Here is a 15639-nt window from a genome sequence, read left to right on the forward strand (position 1 = left end):
AGAGAGAGAGAGAGAGAGAGAGAGAGAGAGAGAGAGAACAAGAAGAAGAAGAAGAAGAAGAAGAAGAAGAAGAATATATTATCGTCCTCTGAAGACCAAAAATCGGCCTATGGGACCTGAGCAATACAAAATCCTCGTACACAAAGACTCCTCCCTTGGAGAGGAGGGTATTAAGAGAAACTAGCTTTATGTCTTAGGTGAGTTCCTGTGCTTGAAAAGCTTATAGACAAACGTTCCTAAAGCTGGGGGTGACCCGCTATGTAGCATATCAGCCAGTTTGTTATGTCCCTCGAGATGAGAGCTAAATGCTTTTCGGATGTGAGTATAGTAAGGGCATATCATTACCATGTGTTCTTCAGTTTCTGCCATTCCCTGGTCACATAATTGGCATATTCTGCTCTCTTTTGGCATATCTTTCCATCCTCCTATTTCAATCTGCAGCTGATGTGATCGGGTGCAAAGTGAGGCCAAAGCTCTTCGCTTATGTATTGCCATAGGTGTGCAAATGTACTTCTGCGTGGCTGTTTCTCTTCCTGTATAAGTAGCCCAATATTCGGGGTTGATAAATTTACGGTAGTACTCAAACTTATCTCTGTTTTCAGCTGTTTGCCATTTCCTGTGTAGTGCATTCAGCAGGTCATGATGAAAGGCATCCTCATCTACCTCCTCTGGAGAGTAGTCCAAGTACCTCTCTACCTCCCATTTTTGGAACCATTTTTTTAAATCTAGTGCCCATCCAGATGCCAAAATCTTACCCTTATTCGTCAAGTACATTAAGAGGAAATAATGCTCAAATGAAGACATGAAGAAGGCTTTCATTCATTCATCAAGTACATCAAGACAAATGAAGTACACACCTTATATAAGCTACTCACTCACACACTAGCACCTAGTGCATATGGGATAAGTCCCATGATGACATGTGGCACTCACACAAGACTCACACACATAGACTAGTACTAGATCACCTAGTACTATACACCAACACACTCTTTGACTATGATATCTCCAACACCCCCCTTCAAAGCAAAGAGTGTGAGACCCAACACGCAAAGAGTAGACCGATCCCCCCTCCACCACAATATTGCAAAGAGTAAGTCCGACTATCCAACACCTCCCATGTGATAGTGACTTCTCAGTCAACTTGCGACCGGCAAGGGCAAACCATCACTCGTCATCCCCCCTTACTTTGAACTGGGTAATCAATACCATCAACCAAAGTAAAAGACAATTATTTAAGGGGAACAACCTAGGGTAGAGTACCTCTTATTGACTCCAAATACATTCAATTTAGAGGGACAACTCAAGGCTGAGAATCTTTATTTGACTCAACACAAACATACATAGCATAGGGGCCTAGAAAGCCCAACCCTGGTCAAATGGATCCTTGTCGTCAAGAGAGAGGCCATGAACCTCTGCTGTAGCTACATGTATCTCCTGCGGGGGCTCTTCAGGTTCAGCTTCGTCTTCAGTTAGAAGATTGGTATGATGCTTCTCTTGTTCGTGTGCTTTCTTCTTGAAGCAATGGGCTTCAATGTGTCCTTTCCTCTTGCAAAACCTGCAAATAATGTTCTTGTTGGTCTTCCATTTGCTTGTGGAAGCAAAGGCATGATCAATAGGAGAGGCAAGAGCGGCTTCCTTATTGGGACGATCCCTCTCAATGAGGATGGACACCATATCATTAAACGTGGTAGTGGCAAGACGAAGGATCTCAAGAGTGTGCTCACAGCGAGAAATGCCATGCATACTCTTCATAAGGACGGCCATCTTATCTTCATCATCAAGGACACTTTTCAAACTTGAGAGTTGTTGAACAAGAGATTGAAACTGGGCTAGATGATCAATCAACTCATCACTCTCTTCCATTTTCAGATTATAAAATTTGAGCTTGAGAGAGAGAGAGAGAGAGAGAGAGAGAGAGAGAGAGAGAGAGAGAGAGTTAGGGTGTGAGGAAATAATGCTCAAATGAGGACATGAAGAAGCTTTCATTCATTCATCAAGGACATCAAGACAAATGAAGTACACGCCTTATATAGGCTAGTCACTCACACACTAGCGCCTAGTGCATATGGGATAAGTCCCATGATGACACATGGCACTCACACAAGACACACACATAGACTAGTACTAGATCACCTAGTACTATACACCAACACACTCTTTGACTATGATATCTCCAACAGAGCCGTCAAGAACACTTTCTAGCAGTGAAGGTGTCTTTTGCTTGGCCGCCTTTGTCGGTCGACATTTGCTTCACCACCCTGTGCTTGAGAAGAGTTTGCTTAGCGTCGAGGTCGCCACAGCGCCACCACGTTTGTAGTTGCTCGTCGCTCATCCTTGCCAGTTTGTCCCACCTTCAAGAGCTGCCCCGAGTGCTACCACCATTGAGGGAGCTCACTTTAAGCATTTGCTACTATACTAAAGACCTGGTTATGCACATGCACACGGACAGTGATGACGGAAAGTCAGCTCTGAGGTAACGATAATTATGTGCGACAACATGAGTTACTAGAACATTGACTCGGGCAGTTATTTGCTATGACAGATTTGGGCCAGCTGCATTACTATCTTGGCATTCAGTTTGCTCACATTGAGGGGGTCTTATGATGAGTCAGTCCAAATACATTGGATAGCTCCGATTGCAAACAAGTTTCTACACTCAGTTGAGTTTGGTTTCCGTTTCTTCATGGATGATGCTGTTGAGCTCTTTTATGCCACTCTCCATCAGTAAACTGTTGGATGCGTGATAGGTCTGTCCCACACACGGCCAAGTCTTCAGTATTTTATTTCCCAGTTGAGCAAATCAATGCTTAGTATAAGCACTCAGCATCAGCACGCTATGAAGCGTGTCTTCTGATACTTCAAGGCACTCAAGGTTTGGGCCTTCTCTGTGGCCACCATTCTTCACTTACTTTGCATGCTTTTACAGATAGTGCTATTTCACTAGAGTGTCACATAGTGGCAATGATTTTATTACAGATAGTGCTATTACACTAGTGTCACACAGTGGCAACGGTTTTATGCTTGTAGTTTCATGCATTTCTTGGTTCAGCAAAAAGCATCCTACAGTTGCTAATCCCAACACTGAAGCCATGGTGGAATGTAATTGGCTACATAAACTACTTGCAGATCTTGATGTTGGTTAGACATCTCCCACCACTATCTACTGTGATAGTCAAATTGCTTTAGCCATTATACGAATTTATTTTTTATGTGCACACTAAGCACATTGAGGTTCATTATCACTATGTGAGAGACAACTGTTAGTCGGGGGTATTCACATATCTTATGTTCCAACACAAGACAATGTGGCATGTATCTTCACCAAGACGGTTCCATGATCCATGTTTGAAGCTTTTCAGCATGCTTTACACTTGATTACATTTGTCATGCAATTTTGCCATCCTTCTACTTCCATAGGTTGCTATATCCTTTTGGATAAACATGTACAACCATGGCATTACTATATACTATGGTCTACACCCACCGTCGGGTGCTAGTGGGGATGTCATAGACTCATAGTAGCTAGTCCCTGCTATGTGTGATGGAGTTAATGGTTTCAACCTTATGAACGAATATCATGAGATTGAAACTGCACACTGTGTTGTTTTAAAGGATGAGTTTGGGCCTGTTCTTGGATTCATCTAGATATATGCTTCTGCAGTATAAGCGGATGTGCAAATTTCACCTTGTGAAGTTTTCATCCATGTTGCAGCCTGTTGATGTTGCGATAAATTCTTTCTATCTTAAGTGGTGCATTGCCCTATTAGTTGGATGTTAGATGCTCCTTTGGGAGAGACTAAAATGAAATTGTATAGTCATCACAAGCACTTGTAGCTTGATTGAAGAGGATGTGGACATCTTTTTGATTAGCCTTCTCCTTTAGTGCTAGCCTTTGTCACGGTTGAGTCTGCCCTTCACGTCGGGATTCAAGGTCCAGTCATGTTAAATCTCTTAACGGCAAGCTGAAAAATGCTTGAAAGTTTAACCCCCTTGAAAAGGTATACTTGAAGGACGTTTTGTAAAGAGAAGAATGCTATTACTTTAAGCAAGATTTTGTTAAGGAATCTTGTGGGCAAGATCCATGGGTACTTCTTTGCAAGCCCTTTAAAAGAAGAATCCATTGTGCTTGTAAGCTTAGAGATTGGATTTCATAGTGTAAAGATCAAGATTTTCCCAAGGATGAAGTAAGCCAGCTTGTCTTTGGCATTCCTCCCTATCCATTTGGCAGTGGCTTGTATCTTTGATTAATGAAGGTCAACTTTGGCTAAACTAAATGCCCAATACAAGGAGAATAATGACACTTAAAGAGTTATATCTTTCACATTTATAAACATGAATTTTACACAAGCTCCTTGTTAGGGTTAGAGTTTGACGCTATGCCATATATCTATGGGGCAATTTACACCAGTCTTAAGAAGGACCGATTTATCTAATATTTCTAAGAGGATAGATCTAGGTCTACTTTACTATTTTGTTGGTATTAAGATCTGGTCAAGATAGTATTATCATGACCTAGTCTAAGTATCCATGGGAAGTTTTTCAAAGGTTTAGCATGATAGATGACAAGCCTATTAGTATGTCTATATTAAAGGGATCAAAGTTAAATAACAGCCTTATTAGTACTCCTTTGAAAAAGATCCAAAGTTTGTCGTTTAGACCAATGGAAATGTGATTGCGTTTGTAGGGTAACTTTGCTATAACTGGCATAGTTCATGTTAAGGGTTCAAAAATAGATGGAAAATAGTGCGCTGTAGCCTACCTGCTAAGTTTCTTAACATAACAGAACGGTAGATGGGAAAGGGCCCTTATTCCAGTCAAGCATTCACAATTCCACACTCTGCAGATAGCATGGGCAGGCTTGTAAGAGAAAGATGATGTCCTTATGCCTCTTATGGAGCTCTTCTGTATTTGTCCCCTATCTCTGTTGTGGCATTTTCATTGATCCCTTTGCTGTGAGCAGATATCACCGCCGTTGCTCTGAGTGCCATTTCGAAGCCACAATTTGATGCTGAAAGCGCTGACACATTTTATTTGGGATTATTCGAAAGGTTAAGCTATTGCGGACAGATATGCAGATTATGGTTCTGTGATATGTAGAGCTTTGAATATACTTTCGTCTCGGTTAGTTCATAGATAAGCTACTTCTGATTTGAAAGGCATCAGCGTCTGGTTATCCCAAATATAGTGTACAAAGTCACCGAATATAGTGTACAAAGTCACCGTGCTATCTCGTTCCATTTTTAAATGTACCCCTCTGAAGTTCAAATTTATAATCTATTTGTATTATTTTTTCATTTTGCTTGCGTGATCTAGTTCATGACCCAGGTAAATAGTGTTCTTAAATTGACCAAGTATCTCAGGATTGCTGTTGCCTGATCCATTTTCTGCTGGTGCATCTACAGGTGAGTCCACATGAATTCCTTCAGGCAGTTATGGTTGCAAGCAAGAAACGTTTTCGCATTGGAGTGCAGTCCGATCCAGTTGAGTTCATGTCCTGGTTGCTTAATACCCTTCATATCGATCTTGGTGGAACAAAGAAATCAAAAAGCAGCATTATTTACAAGTGTTTCCAGGTTAGTTGTAAATTATTCATCTTGCCTCTAGTTGTGATTGTACAGGGCATTAATTAGATTGCAAAACATTGTGTCTCATTAATGCTCCTTTATCCTTGAAAATTGAGGATCAACATAGATGTTTCAGTAACTGTTGGTTATTAGATGAAGAAAAGGAATAGATTCACATAGACACAACTGCAGTATCCCAGGTGGATACTTATTGACATCTGCTACTGCTTGGAAAGTGGAAGCTCTCCTTCTCCATTACTGGTGCTTTGGTTCGACACTAGTGATAAGTCTACCTAGCTACCAGCTTTTTATGTTATTGATCTAATGTGCTGACTCATCCTGTTTCCATCTGCTGCATTGTAAACATGTAAGCTTGAAGATGCTCAAGTATGTGTGGGTGTGTGGATTTGTATGTGTGAGAGCATATTTTTATACAATGGTCTACACCCACTGTTGGGCGTTGATGACGTCAGTGGGGATGTCATATTAGCTAGTCCTTGCTATGCATGATGGAGTTTATGGTTTTCAACCTTGTGAGTGACTATCATGAGATTGAAACTGCACTATGTTGTGTTTTTACTATTTAGAGGATGAGTTTGGGAATGTTCCCGGATTCATCTAGGTATATGCTTCTGCCGTATTAGCGGACATGCAAATTTCACCTTGTGAAGTTTTCGTCTAAGTTGCCGCCTGCTGGTATTGTGATAATTCTTTATATCTTAAATGGTGCGTTGCCCTATCAGCTAGATTTAGATTTAGATGCTTGTTGGGGAGAGACTAAAATGAAAACGTTTAGACTTCACAAGTAGTTGTAGCTTGAATGAAGAGATTTTGGACTACCTTTTGATTAGCCTTCTCCTTTAGTGCTAGCCTTCGTCATGGCTGAGTCTGCCCTTCAGCTCTGGAGTGCCGACAGAAACTCAATACGAAGACTCAGTATAAATGGATGCTCAAGTATGTGTGGGTGTGTGGATTTGTATGTGTGAGAGCATATTTTTATACTATGGTCTACACCCACTGATGACGTCAGTGGGGATGTCATAGTAGCTAGTCCTTGCTATGCATGATGGAGTTTATGGTTTTCAACCTTGTGAGTGACTATCATGAGATTGAAACTGCACTATGTTGTGTTTTTAGAGGATGAGTTTGGGAATGTTCATGGATTTATCTAGGTATATGTAAGCTTGAAGAGGGATCAACTTGTGAGGAGATGCTCTCTCTCGTGTTCTTTTGTCTTTGATTATCACAAACGTTGAATTCTTTTGCAGGGTGAGTTAGAGGTCATGAAAGAATTCCAAAGAAAGAATTTTATTGAGAAAAGAGAAGATTCTGATAAAGTTCCTGGAGAAGAAAAAATCATTGATGGTAATCTAGAAAGGGAAGTGAGCAGGATGCCTTTTTTGATGCTTGGATTGGACCTGCCACCACCTCCTCTCTTCAAGGATGTTATGGAGAAAAACATTATCCCTCAGGTCTTCGTTAATTTCATTTCTACGCTTGTTATAAAAAAAGATGAAAGTTGGACCATACCTATGTCTGTCCTATATGGGGCAGGTGTTGATAAGGTTTCTTTTGGCAGGTCCCATTGTTCAACATTCTAAAGAAGTTTGATGGGGAATCTGTCACTGAAGTTGTAAGGCCTCAGCTTGCTAGGATGCGGTACCGGGTTACAAGATTGCCTCAATATTTAATTTTGCACATGCGTAGATTTACCAAGAACAATTTTTTTATTGAGAAAAATCCGACTCTTGGTCAGTAATCAATTTTTATGGGTTTCAAAGTTGCATGTTGTCCTTGCTATTTAGTTTTTTTAATAAAAGAAAAGAATTCTTTACTTTAGCTGATATGGGACAATCTAATTGGTGGGCCAGTTAACTTTCCTGTAAAGAATCTGGAGTTGAAAGATTACCTCCCATTGCCAGTTCCAAAAGCTAATGAAAGATTGCGTTCAAAGTATGACCTGATTGCAAACATGGTTCATGATGGAAAACCTGGTGAAGGCTCCTACAGGGTATTTGTACAACGGAAATCTGAAGAGATATGGTGAGTTTATTGTGTCTCTTTGGGGAGGTTATGGTCAAAGGCATTAAAAGGATTTGGGGAATCAATCTGGCTAATAGTGTTGTTTGTTAAAAAAAAGGCTAATTTGTTTGTTACTTTTCGCTTCAGGTATGAGATGCAGGATCTTCACGTTGCAGAGACATTACCGCAAATGGTGGCACTGTCAGAGGCATACATGCAAATCTACGAGCAGCAACAAGGGGGCAGCCAGTGAGGTTTGGTTGGACCCACTTTCTCAAGGACATAAATCTTAAGTGTGTCCCATTGTTTTAGCTGTGTGGAAAGGGTATAGACCTCCAAAGTTTCTGAATGCAACACTTTCTCGTTGCAAAGAGTGATTCTGATGTCCAAGTGCCATATTTTTATAAATGGTAATTTCTAGAATTGATCCAGGTAGCACGCAAAGGAGCTTCTAAAAAGAAGAGAAAATCCTGGATCACAGCAGCCTGCTAAGTGGGCCGGAACCAGTGACCCCCTGTCGTCTGTGACTGAACAAGAGCCTCTCCTCTCCCCCCCATTTGCCGTTATTTGTTTTCTGTTTTCGTGTTTACTTTTGTGTTGGGGCTTGAATGCTGATGGGCACACACGTGCTCTATATGGATGTGGGCAGTTGTTCAGTGTTTGGGCATTGGTAATGAATCCTGCTTTTCAAATGAAACGAGAGGTCGCGGTTGAAGTACAGAGGCGGGGTAGTAACATTTTTTTCTCCACTATTGTATAATGTTTATGACGAGAAGAGCTGCTAATGATTCCAAGCACAATTGTCATAGCCTCCATACATAGCCTTCATGTGGTCTCAAAGAAAAAGCTTAATGGGTGCAATACAGCAGAAGTGCTTATGGACAGCTTTCATCGTATGCTACATCATGATTCCAATAGATACCTGGTGGAGCCCTTAAAGAGAACAGTTGATTTTGTTTATTGTTCACCCTATGCCATTGAACTTAAATGATTATGCATCTACGGAAGGAAACTATATCGAATATTTGGGCAGCTCAGCTGTGTATGTAGGAAGTTGCCTTGAAATAGGTATCTAATAACTTTGGCGAGGAAGCTATTGGGAAAATTTTGTTGCCTCTTGAGTCTCGTCTTCACTTGATTAGCACAAAATGAATTGAGATGTAAAACTTGGTTTTCATATTATATTATACTTTCTTGAGGTACTTTATTGCTCTAATAAGGTGTTGCAATGAAGGTTTTGGCATCACTGAATTTCCCCCCATGAATTCATGCATAGGTAATGGATTTTCAAGTTCAAGGATATACATCAAAAGGCTTGTGAGGCCTCTTGTTATTAGGGTAGAAGGTGATTGCATGAGTCTAATGGTGATTTGTCTTGAATCTTTATAGATTGGAATTGACACATTAAGCTATTTTGCAAACTCTTCTGTACTTCTAGGTGTAATTATAGTAGTAATATCTTAAAGAAATCCCATTTATACTCCAAAAGTTAGTGTTCATTACAAGGTGGTGATTTGTCTATCTTATCTTAGATATTTTAAAAATATATATGTTGGACATGCATGTGGACATGAAACATTTTGGAGCTTTAATCGTTAAAAGGGCTCAAAATAATCTACCTTAGTTAATTACTTGGAGAGAGGATTAAAAGTGGTTTTTGTCTGTTTAAGATGTTTAATGTTGCCCTTTTAGGCGTTGGATTTTCCTTTCTTGCCTTTTTGTGCTTATTTTAGGCATGAATATTTTGAAGTTTTTTTATTGAGTCTCACAGTATGGTGTCATTGATGTCCTTCATCCTTGTTATGAGCACTGCTAGATCATCCATTGAGACCACTCTTGGCATTCCTTATTGCATATCAAGGCATTGTCTATGAGAATAAGTTTTTATGGTTATGTTCAACCCTTGACACATTGAAGGCCTACTAGTTGACCAGGAAAAAAAATCATGACGAAAATTATTGCTTTATGTTATGTATTTGGAAATCAAAAAAATGAAATTATTGATTAGGATCTATTGGTTGAATCTTGGTGTATTTTGTGAAAGTTGAGTTTGTCTTGTTGAATTGAAAAGGTGACCTTATTGCTTTTTGGGGCCCGTAAGTTGGTTTCTAGTATAATATATATTCACCTTTATTTGGTGAAGGTGTACTGCAAGCCCTTCTCTTTGAAGTACATCCACTTCCTTGCATTATGTTATCCAAAGCATTGCAACTTATTGCATTGTATGTTTGCAAATTCATTCTCTGTTGAAATTCAATGTCAACACCTTAAATGGCATTCTTGGGAAAAAGAAATACCTTAAAGGATTGTACAATTCAAAAGAAGTAATTCTTGACGGGCAATGCATTTAAATTTACATAGTTTACATGAGCACGCACGCACGCTCATGTGTGTGCTTGTGTGGGAATGAGTAGAATACCAATGTATATCTCAATCTTGTATAATTAACAAACCTTGACTAGTTTTTCTATTAAGATAGCTTCGGTGAAATTATATATTAGGTGCTCGTCATAGATTAAATATTGATATATATTGTAGGACCTTTCATCAAAGAGACAATTTGTTACCCAACTTATTTAATGCTACAACTTAAAAGAACAAGTCCCATGAAATAATGATGGATCAAAAAGATATATATATATATATATATATATAACATGGTTGGGTTGCTATATGGCTTTTGACATAGAGATTGTAAATTGGGATGTTTTCTAAGAAAAATATCCTTGTTTCTTTTGAAGCCTTGTTTTGCATTGTATGTTTTTTAGCATGAATGAAGAAAAAGAATGGTAAGGTGTTTGTTGACACTAGTATTGACTCTTTGGGATAAGGGTGCTTGCACGCGTCTTGGGGGATCGAGCTAATGCTAGGATGATGTTTATTTTTGCCTCAAAAACAAGTTTCTTGGTTGGGAATCTTCCCATTAAATCCTCCTCAGTTTGGGACATGTTTGGTGATGCTATCAGATGTGGCAAAAAGACAGGACTGTTGTTACATGTGACGAAAATAGAACATGTGCATTATGCAACTTCAGATTCTCTCTCAAGTTCCTTCTATGTTCTTTTTTGGACTCTCCATACTTCTAAAGGCCCTCATGATCTCAGGCCGAAACCTCAAAATGCAACAAAATTAGACCAAACGAAGGTTTTAAATGTATTTCTAGTCTCCTTACTCCAATGTTTGGTAGAAAGATTCATTCGCATTATTTTTATGCTTCAGGGATTGTGATGCTCCATCCTTTATGTGAATGTCTTAAAGAGGTACTAAACAAGCATACAGGTGAATGGCTTTTGATGGAAGCCATGAAACTAGCTTGTTTAAGCTTGTGATGCATAAAGATATGCGTGTAGATTCTCCTCCCACACTGTATTAAATGTAAAGTGCCATGTACAAAATGCAGTTCTAGGCACTAAATTCAAATTGCTATAAGCTAATTGCAAAATATTATGTGATCAATTCAAAGTGCTATGTGCAAAATGCAAAATGCTTTCCTATTATCTAACACAACATCTACTATCATTTTCAATATTCACTTTCAAGATCACCTTTGAAAAGTGCTAAGAATCAAAGGAAAAGCAAATTTGTTGGTCTTAAAGTTTTCACATTGGTTATGTACTAAGTGCAAAGTATTATGTCCAAAATACAAAGCGTTATGTTCAAATTGCTATGTGCTATATTCAAATTGCTATGCAAATAGATATGAACCCAAGGAAGGCACATTCCTTTGTCTGATAATTTTTGGAGAGGAAGTGTGCCAACTCTCCCCCCACACGTGTGTGGTTATGTGCTAAATGCAAAGTGCTATGTACAAAACACAATGTGCTATGTGCCAAATTCAAATTGCTATGTGCTATATACAAATTGCTACGCAAATTGATATGAATCCAAGGAAGGGCACGTTCCTTGGTCTTATAATTTTTGGAGAGGAAGTGTGCCAACTCTCCCCCCACACAAATGTTTGGTTGTGCTAAATGCAAAGTGCTATGTACAAAATGTAACGTGCTATGTGCCAATTTCAAATTGCTATGCAAATCGATATGAACCCAAGGAACGGCATGTTCCTTGGTCTTATAATTTTTAGAGAGGAAGGGTGCCAATTGTCCCACCACACAAATGTGTGGTTATGTGCTAAATGCAAAGTGCTATGTACAAAATGCAAGGTGCTATGTGCTAATTCAAAATTTTATGTGCTAAATAAATGCAAAATGCCATGTGTTGATTCAAACTACCGTGAACCCAAGAAAGAGCACCTTCCTTGGTCTTATAATTTTAGGAGAAGAAGGTGCCAACCCTCCCCCCACACCAATGTGTGGTTTATGCTAAATGCAAAGTCCTATGTGCGAAATTCAAATTGTTATATGCTATATACATATTGCTATGTGCCGATATCAACTCAAGGAAAGGCACATTCCTTGGTCTTATAATTTTTGGAGAGGAAGTGTGCCAATTCTCCCCCCACACAAATGTGTGGTTATTTGCTAAACGTAAAGTATTATAAGCCAAATGCAAAGTGCTGTGTGCCAAATTCAAATTGGTGTGTGCCGAATTCAAATTGCATTATGCTAAATGCAAATTCAAATGAACCCAAGGAAGGGCATGTTCCTTGGTTTTATAAATTTTGGAGAGGAAGTGTGCCAACTCTCTCCCCATGCAAATTTGTGGTTATGTGGTTAATGCAAAGTACTATGTGCAGAATGCAAAGTGCTATGTGCTAAATGTGAAGTGCTATGTGCCAAATCCAAATGGCTATGTGCTAAATTCAATTTTATAAAAATAGGATTTGTAGTTATATTCTAAAGTTAACAAATTTTAATTAAACATATGCTTTTGTCAATATAGCTACCTGCCCGGATCTAGTTGAGGCTATGCTCACTCGAATGATTATGGAAAGCACAACATAATTGGAGAATGTTATAGTGGGTTCTTTCTTAAGAAGCCCCCCAAATCAAAAGATTAGATCTCAAGTCAATTGGAGGTAGAATTTCTATATTTACAAATTTGCCATTTGATGTGAGGTGAATGGGATGACATTCTCAATCATACGAAAGAAGGAATCCAAGAAGCTGCAAGAGGTCCTAGACTACTCAAGCAACTATATTTGAGCTTGGACAATTGGAAGAAATCTTTCGTATAAGTGAAAAGATCTAGGGGTTAACAAGTAACTTCATGCAACAAGCTCAAGGTAGTAGAGGTTTTGCCACCTACTCACTCCAAGGACCTCACCCCTTAAAATGGATCTAGGGTACTAGAGGTTCCTATCACCAAGGCTTCATATACCATGGCATTTGGGCACCCAGTTTCTATGTGGGGTTACACCCTTTGCATATTTGCCATGTGTTATCCTTGGGTGAGTTCCTAGTTCTCCTCTCCCTTCTTTCCACTCATGCACTCATGATTGCACACATAAAAAAAAAAATTTGGATGTAAGAGAATCAATCTCCATTGAAGTAGCCTTGGAAGGGATATGGACCTTTCTACACAAAAAGTATAAATCTTGGAGTCCCCTTTTAGTCGCCATGATCTTCATGTCTGGTAGGATATCCTCTATAAGGGTCTCTAATAATCCATGATCTAATCTAAGGGAAGATAAGGATGAATGGGAGTGAGAGAGAAGTGTGGGATAGTAGGGCAGGGTGCAAATCAAGAAGGTAAAGCACTAGCATGAACTTTCTTAAGAATTTTGAAAGGCCTATATCTAAGTGGGCCGACCTTTTCTTTGATCTTTCCTTGGGAAAATGCAAGTTTACCATGTCTCCTTCTTCCTATCTTTTACTTTGTCCAAGGCTACTCCAAAGTATGGTGCACGACCTACTTGGAGAAAGGTTATACTTAAATTGGCAATGTCCCTAGCTTTGTTGGAAGAAGTAGCTTTGGGCTGCTCAGAGATTACAAAGCCAAATCCATAGTCAAAGTAGGCTAAAAACCATGACATACTTCAAAGGGGCTTTTGCTAGTGGAAGAATGAGGTACCTTGTTGTAGGCATGTTGCAAGTAGCCAAGTTAAGCATTCCAAGTTTTAATATTATGCTAGCAATAAAGTTTGATAAGTTGAACCAAGGGTCTATAAAACACCTTGTTTGACTATCAATAGGTGGATGTCACACAATAGAATGCTTGAACGAATTGTTCATGGACTACCACAAGGTGATCCAAAAAGTAGAGAGGAATCTAGAATCCCTATTAGAGGCAATGGATGCTAGTAAAGTGTAAGAACTTGTGGAGGTTGCCAAAACTAGAAACTTATATATCAAATGTTGAACAATGGCTAGAGAAGCAAAGGTTATAGTAGAAGGTGTAGTAGAGAAGGAATAGCTATGGTTGAGGGTGCATTAGAGATTAGAATAGAGCCTATGGAAAGTGTAGAGGTGTCTATAGCTACAGTAGATGCTGGAGCAAGGTGTCAAAAACTCAAACTTATTACCATACCCTTACCATAACTTGAACTTCAACACATAAAATAAAAGTCACTATAAACAACAAAGAACATATGAATTTATATAAAATTGAGAAAACATAATACATGAAAATGTCCATAGGCAACAAACTAATACTAAAGAAAATATGAATATTAATAAATTTAACAAAAACTTCATTGTCCAAATAATAGAAATTTGTATAAATGAACCATGAAGAGAATTATTCTCTCTATACTTACTAGTTATATCTAAAGAGCAGCCTAAGCTTTGAGCTTAGACATGTTTGAAAAGCTTACATTCCTTAGTATACTCTACTCTTTTCCTTGAAACTTATGTGCACATAAGTTTGTTGCTATAGGATATTTTGAATAAAGTTTCATAGAAAAATCCGAGAAAACCTCTATCAAATTATAGAAGTGACTTCAAAATTAGGGTTTCACTAAACATTACATAATTATAAAAACATTAAGTCAGCTTAAAACTAATACATACCTAGACCTTGAATTTTTTTGAGAAGCTTGTACACCTTAGTATACGATATTTTTTCCCTTAAAATTTGCCTACAAAAAAATGTATTGCGACAAAATCTTCCGAAATCTATTATGAACAAACTTTCATAGCATATAAGAGAAACCAAGGAACATATGCTCAAAGTTCATCCAAAGCTCTATTGAATCACAAAGACATTATCATGCTTGTACAAACGTGATTTCTAAAGATATTGTATGAATTGCAAAGACATTATAATGCTTGTCGAATATAACGCTTGTACAAAAGTGAGGTGTCATTGAACATTGCAAAAAAAAACTTCAAATAAATGCTTATTCTCATTTTTCTTTACTAGTTATACTTCAAGAGGTGCTAAGCTTTGAGGTCTAACAAATAAATGCATACCTAGACCTTAAGTATGTTTGAGAAGCCTATCTTCCTAGTATACTACACTCTTCTCCTACAAACTTACTACAACAAAGTATTTCAAAATCTATTTGAAATAATTTCACATAAAAAATAATAGTTCGAACATATGTTTAAAATTCATACAAATCTTTCTACCGTTTGTGTCAAACTAGGAAACAATTGTAATGTTTTAAAAAATCCAAGAGCATTGATTCATTCCAAAGCTCCTTATTTTCACTATACTTCAGTAGTTGAAAGAATATAGTACCTCTTCTCCATGAAGCAAGCTTGTAGATAGAAGAAATCACCAAAACATGTTTGAAATTAAAAGAAAATGAATGCTTATACCAAAATAAATACAAGAAGCAATATCTATGAAGATCAAAAGAACGATGAATGCAAGTTTGAGCTTGAAGATCAATCCTCTTTCGATCTTCTTTCAAGGAATCTTGTTCAAGTATCTCCTCCAAGCTAGAGGCATGCTAGTAAGTCATTGTTCCCTATAATCATAGGGAACAATGACTAATACTAAAGAAAATATGAATATTAATAAATTTAACAAAAACTTCATTGTCCAAATAATAGAAATTTGTATAAATGAACCATGAAGAGAATTATTCTCTCTATACTTACTAGTTATATCTAAAGAGCAGCCTAAGCTTTGAGCTTAGACATGTTTGAAAAGCTTACATTCCTTAGTATACTCTACTCTTTTCCTTGAAACTTATGTGCACATA

The 15639-nt window shown here is 38.2% G+C and overlaps 1 protein-coding gene across 1 annotated transcript in view; it reads left to right on the top strand.

Moving 5' to 3' along the window:
• The window catches only part of LOC147905754 (uncharacterized), a 57669-nt gene extending 48900 nt beyond the window's left edge, over positions 1-8769 (top strand). The window contains exons 5-10 of the mRNA XM_087374424.1: positions 5406-5576; positions 6836-7039; positions 7147-7318; positions 7439-7610; positions 7737-7843; positions 8022-8769. Coding sequence (XP_087230550.1) covers positions 5406-5576; positions 6836-7039; positions 7147-7318; positions 7439-7610; positions 7737-7842 — 825 coding nt within the window. The 3' untranslated portion in view covers position 7843; positions 8022-8769. The remainder of the gene's footprint in view (positions 1-5405; positions 5577-6835; positions 7040-7146; positions 7319-7438; positions 7611-7736; positions 7844-8021) is intronic.
• The last annotated feature ends 6870 nt before the right edge of the window (positions 8770-15639 follow it).

The sequence above is a fragment of the Dipteris shenzhenensis genome, chromosome 1 (assembly GCF_047967505.1).
Source record: "Dipteris shenzhenensis isolate YYH24624 ecotype China chromosome 1, Dip_SZ_1.0, whole genome shotgun sequence".
In the NCBI taxonomy this organism is placed as follows: domain Eukaryota; kingdom Viridiplantae; phylum Streptophyta; class Polypodiopsida; order Gleicheniales; family Dipteridaceae; genus Dipteris; species Dipteris shenzhenensis.